Genomic DNA, 16211 nt, shown 5'->3' with positions numbered 1-16211 from the left:
TACTATCTTCAGATATTCTTAAACATGATATCTGCTCATAACTAAGGCTCTGTTCCAAATACAAAATTAAAGGTCAGTATCAAATTACTTCATGTACTGTAGTGTCATAAGCAACATTAATCCATAACAGAGGATGTATTTTTCAGCAGTAAACACAGGAATTAACAGTATTGTGTAATTGCATGTAAATAGTGAAATGCATAGTTGTAAATAGTGAAATGAATAGTTGATTGTATTTAACCTATGCATAGTAATGTAACTATTWATTTTGTCCCTAAGCTTTGCCATTGAGATCATTTATGGGATATAAATTTGTGTGAGTGAATTTTAACATGATAGAAGCCTGACTCTTGTTTTAGTAGAACTTTATAATAAATGAGGTCTTTGGGATAAAGGTTTTGTAAACATCGTAACTCTGGTGTTGGCCTCTATGGGCAAAACAACAAGATAAACCTTATGGCTTTCAGTGTTCTTTTTGCTGGTTTGTATCATAGTTAAAATTACAGACCCTTAGGTTGTTGGGTTTAGGGATATTTTAGGGACAGAGGRCAAGAGTAGGAAAATGGTGATGAGATGGTATAAGTAAATCTGTATAAATAAAATTTGGGTTGTTTCACTGCAGCTCAACCCTAAGTGAAGGTGTTTGGTCACTCCTGAAGCATGATGTTATTCAGAGGGAAAGGAGATGGAGCGCCAGGAGAAGATTTTTTTTTTTTTTTTTTTTTTTTAAACTACTGCTCCATTCCCTTCCTTAACACTCAGAATCCTTAGAAACAGCAAATAGATAGAGCTTTTTATTTGCTTATTTTTTTAATAGTATCAAAGTAACCTTAGAAGACTGTAGGGATTATGACTACTACTCTTCATAATATTGGTCAGCAGACATACTGGCTCAAAAGTGTAAATAAATAACTTTTCCTTCATAGAGATTGAATTGGGAAATGTTGTGACCCAAGATGAATTTCTTAGCATTATGAGCATGTGAAAACTGTGTTATAACAGAAGATGTTTACAGTTGTAACTATCATCATTGCTATGAAGTGAACTCTCTAACAACTGTGCAGTTTGCATAACAGATATTCGTTGCTTTTGCTCTGCTCCCATTGTACTAATTCGTTGTGAAATGTCTATGGAAAAAGAGGAAAAAAGAATCCTAGGACTGACTAAATATCATAGTGGAAAGTGGGAAGCTTGGCAAGAACCTGTGGCTGCATCATATCCGCTCTATCCTGTCATCCTCTTAAAATGCTTTGTTCTTCTCTACTGAAAATGATTTATGAGTTTTCCACCTACAGATTTTGTTAGCTCATAATCTAAACGTCTGCTGCCTTCCCGGACAGCAGAGGCAGCTGCTCCCTGTATGTTGACATATTTCCTCTCTAATAAGATTGTAAGGACAGCTCTCCTTCTCTCACTGGCATTCTGCAGACTGCTTTTAATGTAACCCCTTGGCTGGCTTGTCACAAAAAAACCCTAAGTCTGAAACTAAAATAGTGAGAGGATGAAAACACCTAGTAGCAACTGTGAATGAAAAAGACCAAGTAAAACTTTTTAACATCCAGCATATCCCTGTTCTGGGGAAAGAAGATTGACCTTGATGCAATTTCTGATAGAATCTCTCACCATCTATATTTTTATTTTATTTGGTTTCTTTCTTATCTAGTGTGTACTAATGTCTTTTATGATGTCTGAGCAAAGGAATGGAGATGGAAAAAATTTTTTCCAGCATCTGTGCATTTGAGAACTCACAGTGCCGTGTTGGTGGTGCTTTAATGCTCTTTTCAGCACTGTGTCACTCAGGCATGGTCAGCACAGGTCACGGCAATATAGAGCCCTACAGCAGCAGCCTGAAGTCTAGCTACACTTTGGGTTACAGCCTGCCACTGTAGGCTTTTTTTGTTGTTAAAATGCCCAATATGTATATAGAGCCATAAAAGCTCAGCAGCGAATTTTATTAAACAGTTGTTCTTTTTTGATGCCTGGCATTGATTTACCTCTTTTTGCAACTACAGCAGCAAAGTTTTACTGCTGTGGAACAACTGTTTCTGAATTCAGTGTTAGCACGCTAATGTTGGATTCTGAGGTTGTTCTTAAGTAAGGTAAGGTGATACTAAAAAAAAATGATTTATATGTAGATTTTCAGTATTTATTTATTTCAGTTTGAGCTGTATTTTTCCAAGAGCACTTTCAGTATTTCAGCTTGGCAGAAACATCAGCCTTATCGAAGATTTAAATAATTTAGGAGTTAATCATCATAAGGATTTCCCTGTGGTATTGAATTATGTGAGCTATAATTGTAGATGTCCCTCAGTCTCATTTTAACTGTTCAGATTTTATTATATAAAGGAGAATGCAGGAAAAGCTGAATCTGTTAACCTCAGACAGTTTCAAGAGAAAGTAGCAACTCAACAAATTGTGGATCTATTTTGCTGGATCTATTTTGTGCAAACCTCGTAAGAGTGGGAATGGAATTTGGGGAACTGTTTAAGTCATACAGTTTTTGATTAGCTGATGAATTTTGTAGCTGCAGGTTATTTACCAGCAGGCTTACTCTTTATGAGGTTCATATGAATCCATTCTGCAGTGTGTGATACGTTGTTTTGTAATGCTGTCGGACATCTCCCACCTGAGTCAGCCCAGGTTTGCTTACAAAATGTCTACTTATGAAATACCAAATATCTGGGTATGGGATTTGATATCATGAGTTTTCTACAGGAGGTTTTCTAGCTCCTAAAGTGAGAATCATGAGAAAAGCAGCTATTGACRAGCTTCTCTTGTCTCTGACAGAGCAGTGATGTTTGTGAAATGGTGTGCTAAGGAGCTCTTATTTCCACATCTTTTGCCCTGTTTTCTGCCAACAACTCATACAAATACTGGACAACACTGGGCTCCAAAATACAAGGATGACATGTTTTGGGTTTTCTTTTAGAAGATGTTTCATATCTCTAGCTGGCATTTCAAATTTATCTTTGGCTTTGAGCCACTTGAACCACGTAACTTTCAGAATGGAGGATGCGTGTCAAAGGTTTTTAGTCTTCASGTCACTTGATAGGCTGCATTACAGCGCAATCAAGTGTTCCATGCAAGTTTGTATGCCGCCATGCTGAACTGAGAGCAGGACAGAAGTGATCGCTGGAGAGAGCATATTCTTCATTTAATATAAAATAAAATAAATAGTTTTTGCATTGAATGCACTTTCATAACTTTTAACACTCATTCAGGCACCTTATAGGGTGGCAACAGCTCTATAAAATCTTGTTTGCTCTATTCAGCATTACTTGTGGTACTAGTGATGTCCTAGGTTTGTCTTACAAATCACTGGTTCAGTTTTGCTTAGGCTTAGTCTTCTGCAGTTTCTTGATGAAAAGTGCCTTTTCTCTTCCTGGGCCATTGCTTTAGGGAGTGCCTTATAAAGCCTGTCCCTTGCTGGAGCAGATTATAGCACAATGCATTTAAAGCTAAATATAGATGAAGGCAGATCCTGTGTGCCTAGTAATTAACTGTTCAAGAGACTTCTGTTGCACTGAACCTCTAGTCGTTAAATCTGGCACAAGTGGTGAGTGTTACTGTTGTTGTTGTTGCTGTTCCCTGCTGTCTTAAAAGGCATATTTTATATCTACAGAAAACAGTTTTAAAATCCAGTAGCTGAGCTTCAGGTGTGTGCAGTTTTTCTAGCATTAGAAAAATATATTGCACCAAAGGGRAAAAAAAAGTCCTATCTTTATAGCACTTGGAGAGCCATTCTGATGACACTGGTTTGAAGGTCAGATGTCTTTATTCATTTTATTGTCCCCAAGGCTTCTGTTTTTTTCATTAAGACATTAAGCAGTGTTGATACTAGTCTGGTGGCATATTTATGCTCTGAAAGAGTAGTGACAGTAGAATTAATTCATCTGTGTTGTGTGGCTTCCCTGATGTTTCCTTTCCAAACATCATGGGCACCTCCTGTAACCAATTGAAACTAACATTTTTATTCTCATAACAAGGGATAAGGTGTTTGGGGCACTAGCAAAGCATATGAACAATCAAAAATACCTGGGAGAATATTATACTTTACAGATTAGTCTTTTACAAGTAATTGATGATCACAGAGACAAAGTGGATAAATTTGCCAGATCTAGCTGGTCACTAGTTAGAAGCTGTGCCTTGCTTATCGCTGTTGACTAGTAGATTATCTGCCTAATTTACTTAAAAAAGCAACTCCTGTTTCTTTGTCACTGAGACAGGTAAGTGGAGGGAAAGGCTGGCTTTCTCTTTATCTTGTGAGGCTCTTGATCACAGATGAAAAGGGACCTGTGTTGTGAGGAGAAGCTTGAATCCTGCAGCACTTTGAGAGCTCCCGTGATACTTTAGTTTGATAATTTTAACTCTCTTTGCAAATAGACATTTCCAGAAGCTATTTAGTGTTGCAGCTTTTTTGACATTAACTTGGTCTGTTAAAACTGTAGCTCTTTTCACTCTGTTGAAAAAAAATTATGTAATAATTATCTCAGTTATGAATGTGAACCCCTCAATATAACTTCTAGTTGCTCCTTTTATTTATTTATTTATGCCTTGCAAGAAGCAAAACCAACCTTGAATTTGAAATTTAGTGGCTCTCTACCGTGCATGCTGTGGCATAGTCTGACCCTAGATAAATCATAGACTTAGACTAGAAAGCACTGGTTTGCTGAGTTATACGTTTGAAACACTGCTAAAGTGGCCATCTAGTGACTTTGTGAATGGAAAGGTAGTTTGGTGAATGGGAGAATATAATATAGTTAGAGGGATCTTCACAAAGTCATTAAAGAAATTATTAGGAGTAGAGAGACCATTACTTATATAGTAATGTGTAGTTGATAGAGTCTTTCTAGCCATCATGCCTGAGTTTCTCCTTATGCGTGGTAGGAAGAAGTCTTGGCAAAAGTATGTGCTTTTAAAGTAGGCATGCAGTAGCATTAGTCTCGTATTAAATTTTTAATTTAATGAGTCTATCATGAAGAGATACAAATGATATAAATTTATGTAAAATCAAACTTATTAGAATATACCCAAAGGACAAAGTCTCTTGTGTGGTAAGGCTTAATTCTGGATGAGGAAAGTATATATAATACTGACTGAATGATCTGCAGAATGTGAAACAGAGAGGCTGTTAGTCTTAACACTAGCTCTGTTGGCAGAGGAAGAAGAAGACTGAAAGGCTGGGAGAACTACGACTACTACTAGGTGCAACAAGACTTGATTGTATTGAAGGTTGTTGGTATTCATCTGTCAGTTTAGCTACGTGTGGCCCAAGCTGCATCTCATGTGACTTAACTAACTATATCCTTAGATAAAAARGCATTAATATATACACTTTCAGATTTTTTTAGATTGCGTGCTGAGACTTGCAGTTAAGATCTGAAGTCATGCAAGCCTAATATTTGTTGTTGTTGTGGTATGTTGTGCTGTATACACCCTTAACTATGCATTTGTACACAAAATTGATGAGGGAGGAAAMGTTTGCTATCTTTTATTATGTTTAGAGCACATACAGCGTATTAGGAGCTAAAAGTTTCTAAAATGTATTGATACTATGAAAAAAATATTCAAGAGGCTTTTGATACTTTAAAATTTGTCTTTGTGGTTAGACCATCATTATTTCTTCAGCAGGAAGTGTGTGTAGCGYGGAGAGCCTTTCTGCCCAAGGCTCTTGACAGCAGAAAAGTTCCCAGTGAGGAGCTCCRTGGAGGATGAGGCTCGTGCTGTGTTGAGCCCCACAGAGTTAATTCTCGGACATGTTTTGTAGCATCTTCGGTGCGTACTGTAGGTTCAGCGTTTGCTGTATGGGCTACGCTGTTGTGGCCCTTCGCTGACTGTAAGGGGAAAGAGAGGCTCCTTTATGTTCCTGCTCGGGTTTGAAACCCCATGTTGTGTGGGGAGAATTGGCTTAYTCGGTCTATTTCTTGTTTTATGGATGCTGAACAAAGGGATGCGGAGGTGACAGGGGGACAGGAGCAGTAGTTCTACTCTTGCTTACTTTCCAGCTTTCTACATTGTACGTTTGCCCAAGTGTGCAAAGTGAAGGTGTCTCCACAAAGAACATAAAGGGTTTTTTTGTTGTCTTTTTTTCTCAATAGAAATACTAAGAGCCAAGTTTTGAGAGTCAGGCTTTGAGAGAAGCACACCTTATTAAAGTTATACTTCTTTTGTAGTACTCGTCATCTTTAAAATGATGCGATTTATTCTTTGAATGTACATCAAGAACTTTATTTTCCTTTCACATGACAGGATTTTACTACACAGGATGTTTGTTTTGCCTTAAGTTATATTGTTGTCTATAAACATCATAGTAAAAATACCTTTTTCTTTTTCTTTTCTTTTTTCCCCTCCAGAAATTTTATGAATAAGAATCAGAAGCCAGTGCTAACAGGCCAGCGGTTCAAAACTAGGAAGAGGGGTAGGTTAAGTTATATATATTTGGTTGCTTGTTTGTTTTATTTTCCTCTATGTTGAAATGACTAAAAACAATGCATGTAGAATATCTAAAAGTTTAATAGGATTAAAGTTTTTTCTCTCCTTCAGCCATATTAAGAGTACAATTACTATTTTTGACAAAGCTAGGAAGTTTTTATTATTTTTCTCTCTGGTTTAGGACTTTCTGTAAAAGCTGTAAAAGTTTAACTACTGTTAGTCTCATTGAAGCATTGGATAATGAATTGAATTGTTATTAGGATTCTAATATATTTATGTATTAGGAAGAATGCTTATTAAATGCTTGTTTCAGCTGTTTCTTGAAATATCGCTTTTAATTAAGGAAGAAAAATGTACACTTTTGAGGATTAGATCTGGATTTTTTGTAGTTTTTTTTTTTTTTTTTTTTTTTCTTCAGAGTCAAACTAATGGTATCTTTGTAAATGAAGTTTTTGCTTCTATTAAAGAGGAGTTTGCTTACCTTCCTGTACTTCCCTCTTCCATGAGATGCTCAGATTATCTCACTGGGCTGGCTTTCTTCAACCACAGGAGTTAGAAAACTTTTTAAAAAAACACCAAAAAACCCCACTAATATTTATTTCTGCTCCATATGTAAGCATAATTTGTTTCTTATTAATCACATACCTAATTACCATTAGATAAGTCCGTGTTAATGAGTTTTTATAAGCATGACCTTTTTTGTATACAGAATTTCATAATTTTTTTAAAGAAAGCTATGTAGTGTTAATTACACTGTTTATCAAAATATTCTTATGGTCAACCTCATTCTGCCATGCTTGTTAGAATGGTAGCTTGTTAGCTTAGAATCCGTTTGTCATGGTTTAAGTGTCTGAAACAATAAATGAATGTCCAACACTTTGAAGCAGAGAGCAAATATGTATTTAAGAAATAAAATATTTTCAGGAAAATGCCTTGTTCGTGAAAATAAAACCTACATTTTTATGTTAGTGGCAGACTATTTTAGCATGCACAGTTGAAATTCCTGTCTGTCATGTAACAGACTTCCCTTCTTGACTTTCCCATTTCTGACTAAAAGTTAATACCTGGCCTTTGCTTCTCGTGAAGGATGATGTAAATAAAAGTATTTTCTTGGTGTAAATGAAAGAAACAAAAAGAGTTTGTAGCCTTTCTCAGAAAATTACTAAATCTATTGTGGATCTGAGGAGCTGAGTGAATGTCTTAAAATCTAGGAAGGTTGTGAAGCTTGGGTAAGAGTTGTGAAATAGTTTAACTGCAGTCCTATTAAAATGTGATTTCTACTTTGTCTCATCTTTCCTCCTTTACATACATCATTTCCTTTATTATTTTGACTTGCAGGGCTCATACAGGTAGAATTTCTTAAGCTACAAATGCCCTTACTCTGCATATATGATATAACGTTTATAAGTGTGATTAATGTAAAAGAAATTTTTATAGTGATTAATGTAAAAGAAATTTTTATAGTGATTAATGTAAAAGAAATTTTTATAGTGATTAATGTAAAAGAAATTTTTACTCTGTGTGAATAAATGTCACTGCTCCAGTAATTAGTAGGATTAACCTTCTGTCAGCATGGTCCAAAACACTGTGCAGTAGGTAGCTGTACACAGTGTTAACTAGCAACAGTATAGATGTGTAGAGGAATAAAATTAAAATATGTATTATATAGACAAGTTTCTCTAACAATTTCTAAAGAAATAACTTTTTCAAATCAACCAGTAAATGCAAGTTAGAGAGACACGTACTGCTGGAATGATCAAATGTATCATTCAGTCTTGTTCAGTCAATTATGGTACATATGTTATTACTAAAAATAAGTAGAAAAGGTTCCCTTTCATAAAGACTTTCTTTTCTCTCCATGTTTTGCCCAGTATTTAGCATAGTAGGTCCCAATTCTGATTTGGTCTTTGGCAYCTATTACAATGCAAGTAATACAAGTAATAGCTGAATTAAAGAAAACTTGTGTATGTAATTCTATGTCTATCTGCTATATTTTTGTTAAAGTGATTAGAAGTGGCACTGGATTCTAGATGACTATGTGGAGGAAGGTGAAAGACTTTGTCGAGGGAGGATTGAAGATTTCTGTGNCTTTAATACCAAGTTGTTTAAAAATTGGATTTGGAATGTGAAACAGCTTTAATATAGAAATCTTAACATGCAAACACTTCTTTGTGTTTAAATGATAAATATCTCTTCTTCACAAATAGTAGTATCCTGGTTGCCCTAATGTTTGAGCATCCTGCTTATAAAAATTGTAGATTCCTGTTTCATTTCTCTAGGGGCAGAGGGCTTGAGGAAGAGAAATGCCTTCAGTGTGTATATATACATTTCTTATTATCTGTGCCACTGCTATGATATTATTAGCCTTGTAGGATTAATTCGCGGATTAAGATTTAGACTAAAAGATAATATTAGTTTTTTATTTTGATTTTATTCTACTTTTGTTTGTTTGTTTGTTTGTTTTTAACCCAGCTGTGACTGAGCTCAGCGGCTTGTTTGGCTATAGCATTTCAGTCCTCAGACTAATCTGCTATGTGTTGCAGGCAGTTAGGAGGGTCTGAAATGCACAAATGCTAGAGGGAGTTAGTTGAGTGAGAGGTGACTGCTTGTTCTGCTAATCTGCTGATTTGTGTCTTGGGATGCTTTTGCTCCTCTGCTGCTCCCAAAGGCAGTACCAGTCTGAGGTGAATGCTTTTTTTATCTGCAAAATGAGCTATGTACTTGCTTCAGAGCATGGTGAGGTGTGACACTACAGTTGGGTATCCAATAAAAAGAACTGGCCATGCAAGCTTCATTAGTGGTCTGCTAGCTACAGCTGATCTCCGAATGTGAACAATTGCTGAGCTTTCAACCAGCAGAAAGRAGGTGATGATACATATATCTTTTTGTTTTTAAATTTGAAAATGTGCTTAGTGACTAAAATATATTTAAAAGAAGACTGTGACCTGAAGGAAGAAGTTGTACATCCCATTTTTTCCAGCTCTGTCAGTTGACCTAATAAAAGTTTACATAATACAACGTTGATACCTTGCCTCTCTGGCATATGTAGTGGCAGGCATTAAAATCGGTTTAAAAGATGTGAGGGCAGAGAACTGGTATTGTAAGTGGAAGAACCTTCTGAGGCAAGAAGACATGTCACAGTTCCATATTAAATTTTTAACAATCTGGATAAAGAATTATTTGTTTAATTCTTCGTATAATTTCTATATCTATTGAATACTGCATTTTTGGCAGTAGCTGGCTCTGACCAGGATTTGTATTTATGGCACAGATATATGGGATATGAATTGTACTGGAGCACTCTATGTACTTATACACATGCAAATTTCTTTCTTTTAGTCTAGAGGAAATAGGAATCGCAAAAGTACCGATAGGTAATAAGGAATCATTACATATCCAGAAAGTTGACAGATACCTACAGGACAAAAAGTCTACTGAAGTGTTAACAGTGCATGTTGTTTAAAGTGAGCTGACTGAGGCACCACCTGAGACCTAAATTTGTTCCTATGGAGTTAATACTGGCTAAGAAGAGAGTGGAGAAAGGTAAATTGTAGTGTAAAAAGAACCTGAGCAAAACAATGCTGATTATTTTTTTCATGAAGAAAGTAATTTAATTTACTAAATTATTTAATATTATTTAAATTACCTTCTGCTGAAGAGTTAAGATTAATTCTTAAGGAGAGAAATATAAATGTATTTTGTGGTTTCCTTAGAAGCAAAAGAAAGGAAGTGTCTGGGAACGTTGAAAATGAAAAGCTTGTATAGCGCTGCTCCATTGGATTTTTGCATGTGTTGCATCTGCAAGCTACACCTTCCTCCACTAACCCATGATTGAAATTGATTGTTTAGTAATTATGTACTTGACAGCTCGATATACCATCTCCACTTCTTGATGTTGGCTTCTTAATCAGCCTCTTGTACTAGATCACCACGTTACTCTTTAGTATGTAAGTTTGGTAGGAAAAAGTATTGGTAATGCTATAAATCACTCTTCATGCAGTAAGAAGAGTGCACCTGCTCTTCCTGTGTAAGCTTTTAGATTATAATATAAAAGAAAACAGTAAGATACTTCAGATGAGGGGAGGACTTCTGAGGCAGAAGAAGAATCTATTTAAAATAGCTAAGCAAATACTAGTCATGGTGTTTGTGTTTGTACTGAGGTCCATGTATCTGTGGTACCAAGCATATATTATCTTTCAGCTTAAACACCAGAACATCTTAAACTTTCTGACAAAAATAAAATTGAAAAAGTAAAATATTTTCTTCCCCCCCCCCCATCTTTTAAGACAGGAGGCTGTCTTTCTGCTGGTTAGTGAATCAAGTATGCTTTTTTTCTATGTAAATAATATGTAGTTATGTGGTAACCTAAAGAGAATAATTATACTCAGATTTGTTTATAGGTGGAGCTGTGTTTCTTGTGTGCAAATAAAACTGCCTGGAGTACACATACTGAAGTACTTATACTTAAGTAAAAGCCCTGTTTGTTTGTGGGTTGGTTGGTGTGTTGCTTGTTTTGGGTTTTAATAGGTCAAATTGGAAGAGAAATGAACTTGAGCAGTTGGTAACTGAGCAGTCTGATGGCTCCTGGTGGCTTGAATCCCTGATGGGATTCAAGTAGTATRTTTCTCTGTAGGCATTTTCCCAGAGCAAAGGCGTGTTCTTTAGCTTCCCACTCAGCCATCTCGGGCTTGTCCACCATGTGGATGCCCCACAGATCTCTAAGATGGTTACTCAAATGACCAACTAGATCTTGATCAAGGCTGTGGGTCAAAGTAACAAGATTGAGAGCCTAACTATCTCTAAGATCAGGGGTGAAGTAAAAGCCTGGGAAGAAGTCACTGGTAGCCCAGAAAAGGGGCCTAATGAGTGGTTTATTGGATGGCAAAAGAAAAGCTGATGCTGGCACTGTGGTTGTGTGCATCGTTTGAGGAAGAACTGGCACTGGGAACAGGTGGTTTCATGAGCATGTATATAGGTGTCCATGAAGCAGAATAAACCTCAGAATTGCCTTAGGAGAATACAGGACCAAACCTCATGGGGATAGGTGATAAAAGCAACAAGCTAGTTAAAGCTAGGCATAGCTGTACATTTCTGGAGAATAAGATGATGTGTTTTTTTTTCAGTGCAGGAAATGCTTATGAGCACTTGACAGACAGCAATGGAGCTGCTGTTGGCAACCTACTGCCACGTTCCTTGGAATGATGCATTGCTTAATCCTCTGAGCTTCTAAGTGGTCTGTGGCTAAGTGGAAAAGCACTGCTTTGTGCTTTTGAAATGAGTATTGTGGGAGAGAAGGGAGCCATTGAAAGAGGGAGAGAATATGCAAGTGATGCACTAAAGATGGTGGAAGGAGTATTTGCACTTCAAGCCAATGCAGAGAAACATATCCRAGAAGGAAATGTTTCTATGTTAAGAATATTAAAGCTGGTAAAAGTAGGCCTTGTAAGATAGTTATTTAATTGCCTGAAGGCTGTGGTGGTAGTAGGAAGGAGTTTGGAGGAAGAAAGACTATCAGAACTCRAAGTATTTTGTGAGTTGGTTTGGCTTAATATTTGGGATAAAAAAGCTGCACCATGAATTGCAGAGAAAGGAGACCTGCAGCCAGAGGGTATGTAATGTCTAACCAAAAAAATATTAAGAGTTGCATCTGGCAAGTTTCAGGCTACATTAACACATGTTTAGACAGTTTTTTTTTTTAAACCAATTCTTATTCATCTCAGTAACTAAAGCCTCTGGATTTATGTTCAGGAAGTAAYATATTTAGGTTTTTTAGGAACGTGTATCAACATTTCTGTTAGCAAGTGATAACAATCTAAAATTATTTAGAATGTCACAAAACACCTTTCAGTTATGTGATTGAAGACCAAAGTTATTTCGATAGTAACAGACATTCCATATGYGCACATGTTTAAAGTCAGGACTTGCTTTGCTAAGAAGCTTCAAATGTATATGGTAAGCTATTAACAGTCTGCCGGAAAAAGCAACAGGAGGTAAATCTACCTAGCTTTATCAGGAGTTTGCAGTTATATCTGTTATGACTAATGGCTTTGACTTAGGGATGTTGTTGTCTGGTCACTTTACATTAATTGAGTTGAACTAGGTACAGCTGTAGAAATAGCAGTGCCCYTCTGTGTTTCTAGCTCTGCTCATGTCTATGAACATGAAAAATAAAGTCTTGGTTACAACATATTACACTTTCCTAAACATTTACAGAAATACTATTTTGGTGAATGCTTTGATAACCTCTCTTCTTGAAGACTTTTATTTTGAAAAYATTTTAGCTATGCAACTATTTAAAGAAAAAATCAAGAAATGAAAAATGAAGTGTTCCTACAGTGAGATTATTTAGACAAAATTGATGTATCTTTTATTCTGCTATCAAATTTAACATTGTATAGAAGTATGCATGTGGAATAAAATCTTCAACAGCGGTAAGAGTATGAAATTTGAAAGTAATTCCAATGGCTGCATTGCTCCCTCCCTCTTTTCATTTATTGTTATTTGTTTATATGGGTTTGGGTATTTTTTTGAGGGTGAGGAGTGTTGGGTGTCTTTTGTTGATGAGGAGGAGAGCAAGCCAGGCCAAAATGCTGCAGAATTTTCAGATGTAATTAAAGCCAAACAGACAAGCTTTTGCAGTCTGTTGGCCAGAATGGAAAGAATGGGAAGGTTTGTGTGCCACAGTGATTTCAATTGCTAATTGTATGGAGGTTTAACAGAAAACTTAGACTGTCTCTCCTTTTTCCTAATCTCTGTTTCAGATGAAAAGGAGAAATTTGAACCCACAGTCTTCAGGGATACCATTGTACAAGGTCTCAATGAAGCTGGGAGTGACCTGGAGGCTATAGCCAAGTTTCTGGATGCAGCAGGCTCACGGCTTGATTATCGCCGTTATGCTGACACACTCTTCGATATTTTGGTAGCTGGCAGCATGCTAGGTAAAATGCAGTGTATCAGTGCAGAGTTTTGAGGGTCTGCCTTATTTTGGTTAAGATACTATTTTCCTGTACAAAGTGGAAATTATAAACTGTATTATAATTCACTTATGTAGATACCTTTTGGATCTAATGTCATAGTGTTGTTTATTATTTGTAGCGCAGGACAGCCTAGGGACTCGGTTGTGCAACACATTCTGTAAATATAACAGAAAATGGATACTGCTGTGTGAACTCTTCAGTCTAAGCTGAAATAGCATATAAATGCAACAGAAAAGAAAATGAGAAAGACTAATGAGAGGAAATGAAAGAATTTATTAGCATTAGAAAGTGTGATATGGCACTCCAGGTTACTAGCTATTACAAAGATCTTTTTGTAGTCATTATATCAAAGACAAGTTAAGAAGAGAACTGAAGCATAGTAAGGAGGCCTTGTGGATGCTTATGGGGACTTGCAGGTAACAGTGGCAGCATGGGAGAAAACACACCTTTTGCCTTCCTATATGTTTAGCGTAAGTTGGCATTTTTTACTGGTCACGTCAGTTTGATTCCTAGTTCCTATTTTTTGGTATTTRAGATGTAAAGATTTTTTATTTCCTAGGCTTTGAGAGAATGCAGAARAGGAGAGCCAGTAGAAGGATCTAAATAAAAGTTCTCAAAAAATAATTGAGGAGAAATGTTTTTGCAGCAGTGTTTTGAATGTTTACATGGGGCTGATAAGAATTAGAGAGGTCAGGAGGACATTCCAAGCCCTCAAACTGGTAACAAAGTGCTGCTACTTTTCCCTTTGGAAAAGRTTTATGTTACTGTAGCATTTAAAGTAGTAGTTAAAACAAGTATGAGGATATCAGTTATGTTCCAACCAATTCTTATTTGATCACACCTAGTACTCTCAAAAGCTGCTAAGGTTTCTTAGTGTGACCTAAATTTTTCTGTCCCTTAGAGATACGTTTGAGGTAATATTGCCCATATTGGTCAGCTGATCTTTCTGTCAGATGCYACTACAGCTAATTAAGCTCTGGCTTTGTCTTTTTGCCCTCTACTCTTTTATCTCCCCTGCCAGTTCTCACTGCACCTTTTGCCTCAGTAATACTAATAAAAGAATTGTTAAATTGTTAAGCATTCTTTAAATAGAATATTTTAAATAGAATATTTAGATAGAATATTTTTTCCTTTTTTTTTTTTTTTTTTTTCTTTTAGCTCCTGGAGGCACACGCATAGATGACAATGACAAGACCAAGATGACCAACCACTGTGTATTTTTTGCAGATGAAGATCATGATGCCATCCGAAACTATGCTCAGGTCAGGATTATTAAGGGGGCCTGTTGTTGATTACTGTTTTCCATTTATGTGTGAAAAGGGATTATCATGGGACAGACTGACAGCCTTCAATGACTACTTGTAGGGAGTAATTGAAAACTGAGTTAAGCAGTAATCTGCCCTGTTTCCATCAAACCTGTAATTTTTAGTAGGAAATAAAAGGATATCTAGGATCTCGTCACAATTGGCAACTGTTTCTGTTACAGAAAGCTGTCTGTTTTATTTCAGTCAACAAATCACTACTCTCACAGAATATTTACTTTCTTATGTCTCCCTTCTCCCATCTAAGTGCACCCTGCACCTATGCTTCTCCTGCATTCATGATCATTTAGTCATATGATGGGGTTAAAAAAAAAAGTAAAAAAAAAAAAAAAGGAAAAAAAAAAAAAGAAAAAACAGTAAGCATTTTCAGGAGTGCATAATTTTTGTAAAATAGCTATGTAAAACGATCTTCCTTTTTCCATGGCTGTAGCATGCTTTGCAAGCATTTGTGTTAGTATTTTTTTTTTTAAGGATTTTGTATTGAGTGAAGATACTCAGCAATGCTACCTGACGGCCTCACTGTGTTGATCCACASCTAACAGCTTCCCCAGAAAGCTGCATTATCATAGGAAGGGTGCCGAGTGGAACTTTCCCRTATTTGTTAACCTTCTTCTACCCCTTCTCCTCACCCTGCCCCACCTCTGAATCCACTGATAGGCTAAAAAGAAGAGCAGAAAAAAATTTTGAGAATCGGGAACAATAAAATTCTTAAACAGTAGTAAATGCTCTTTGATTCAAGCATTACTGGTGTAAAAGCAAGAATTGCAAAGCTTATTTTCTGCTTTTTCGGTTTTGAACAACCTAACAGAGGAGAATGTTTTTCAGTATCTTCACAATAGGAAAAAAAAAAAAAAGTAGCACGGGTGGCTTCTCCTACTTTCATATTTTCTGCTACACAGTTTTATTTTAGATGTTAATAAAGACATTGTTTTCAGAAAATCAGCAGTCAGCAGTGCAGTATTTGTGCAAACATCTGTTGCACTGTCTGGCAAGTTACCATGAAACAAAGTCTCATCATGGATTAGCCAAAGACATTCTTTGAAATATTTGCTAGTGGCAGTCTTGTTCCTTTGCATTTCTGATAAAAGAGTGGCTATGATGTTTACATATTTAATGTTAGTCTGTTTATCTTTAGGTCTTCAATAAACTTATCAGGAGATACAAGTATTTGGAGAAGGCATTTGAAGAGGAAATCAAAAAGGTAATGTTGGTAGCAGTCTGCTCTTCCAGGTTAATATTTTTTACCTGATGTAATGTGATGTTTTTATTTAGCTCTGCTGGAAAACCTCTACAGTTTGCAGAGGTGGCATCTTTAATCCAAAACTTTTAGCTATATGAGAATACTTCTAGTAACATTTTATCTAGAGTAATTCTGAAATAGTGCTCCCTTTGGTTACTCTGACCAAACCCACCTTTTCTGCACTTTTCTGTGCAGGACTTCTGTATGTTTGGGAGTATGGCTCATACTATGATGAGGTGT

General features: G+C 36.2%; 1 protein-coding gene across 1 annotated transcript in view; it reads left to right on the top strand.

Moving 5' to 3' along the window:
• Positions 1 to 6351: 6351 nt before the first annotated feature.
• Positions 6352 to 16211, top strand: part of BZW2 (basic leucine zipper and W2 domains 2) — a 35412-nt gene continuing 25552 nt past the window's right edge. Inside the window, exons 1-4 of the mRNA XM_085316319.1 lie at positions 6352 to 6418; positions 13194 to 13370; positions 14568 to 14671; positions 15867 to 15932. Of these exons, the coding sequence (XP_085172445.1) occupies positions 6361 to 6418; positions 13194 to 13370; positions 14568 to 14671; positions 15867 to 15932 (405 nt within the window). The 5' untranslated portion in view covers positions 6352 to 6360. The remainder of the gene's footprint in view (positions 6419 to 13193; positions 13371 to 14567; positions 14672 to 15866; positions 15933 to 16211) is intronic.

This window comes from Rhea americana, unplaced genomic scaffold (genome assembly GCF_003343005.1).
Source record: "Rhea americana isolate MKP2758 unplaced genomic scaffold, rheAme1 scaffold_112, whole genome shotgun sequence".
Classification (NCBI taxonomy): Eukaryota; Metazoa; Chordata; class Aves; order Rheiformes; family Rheidae; genus Rhea; species Rhea americana.
Note: the sequence above shows the minus strand (reverse complement) of the source record. Positions and strands in the feature narration are given on the sequence as shown.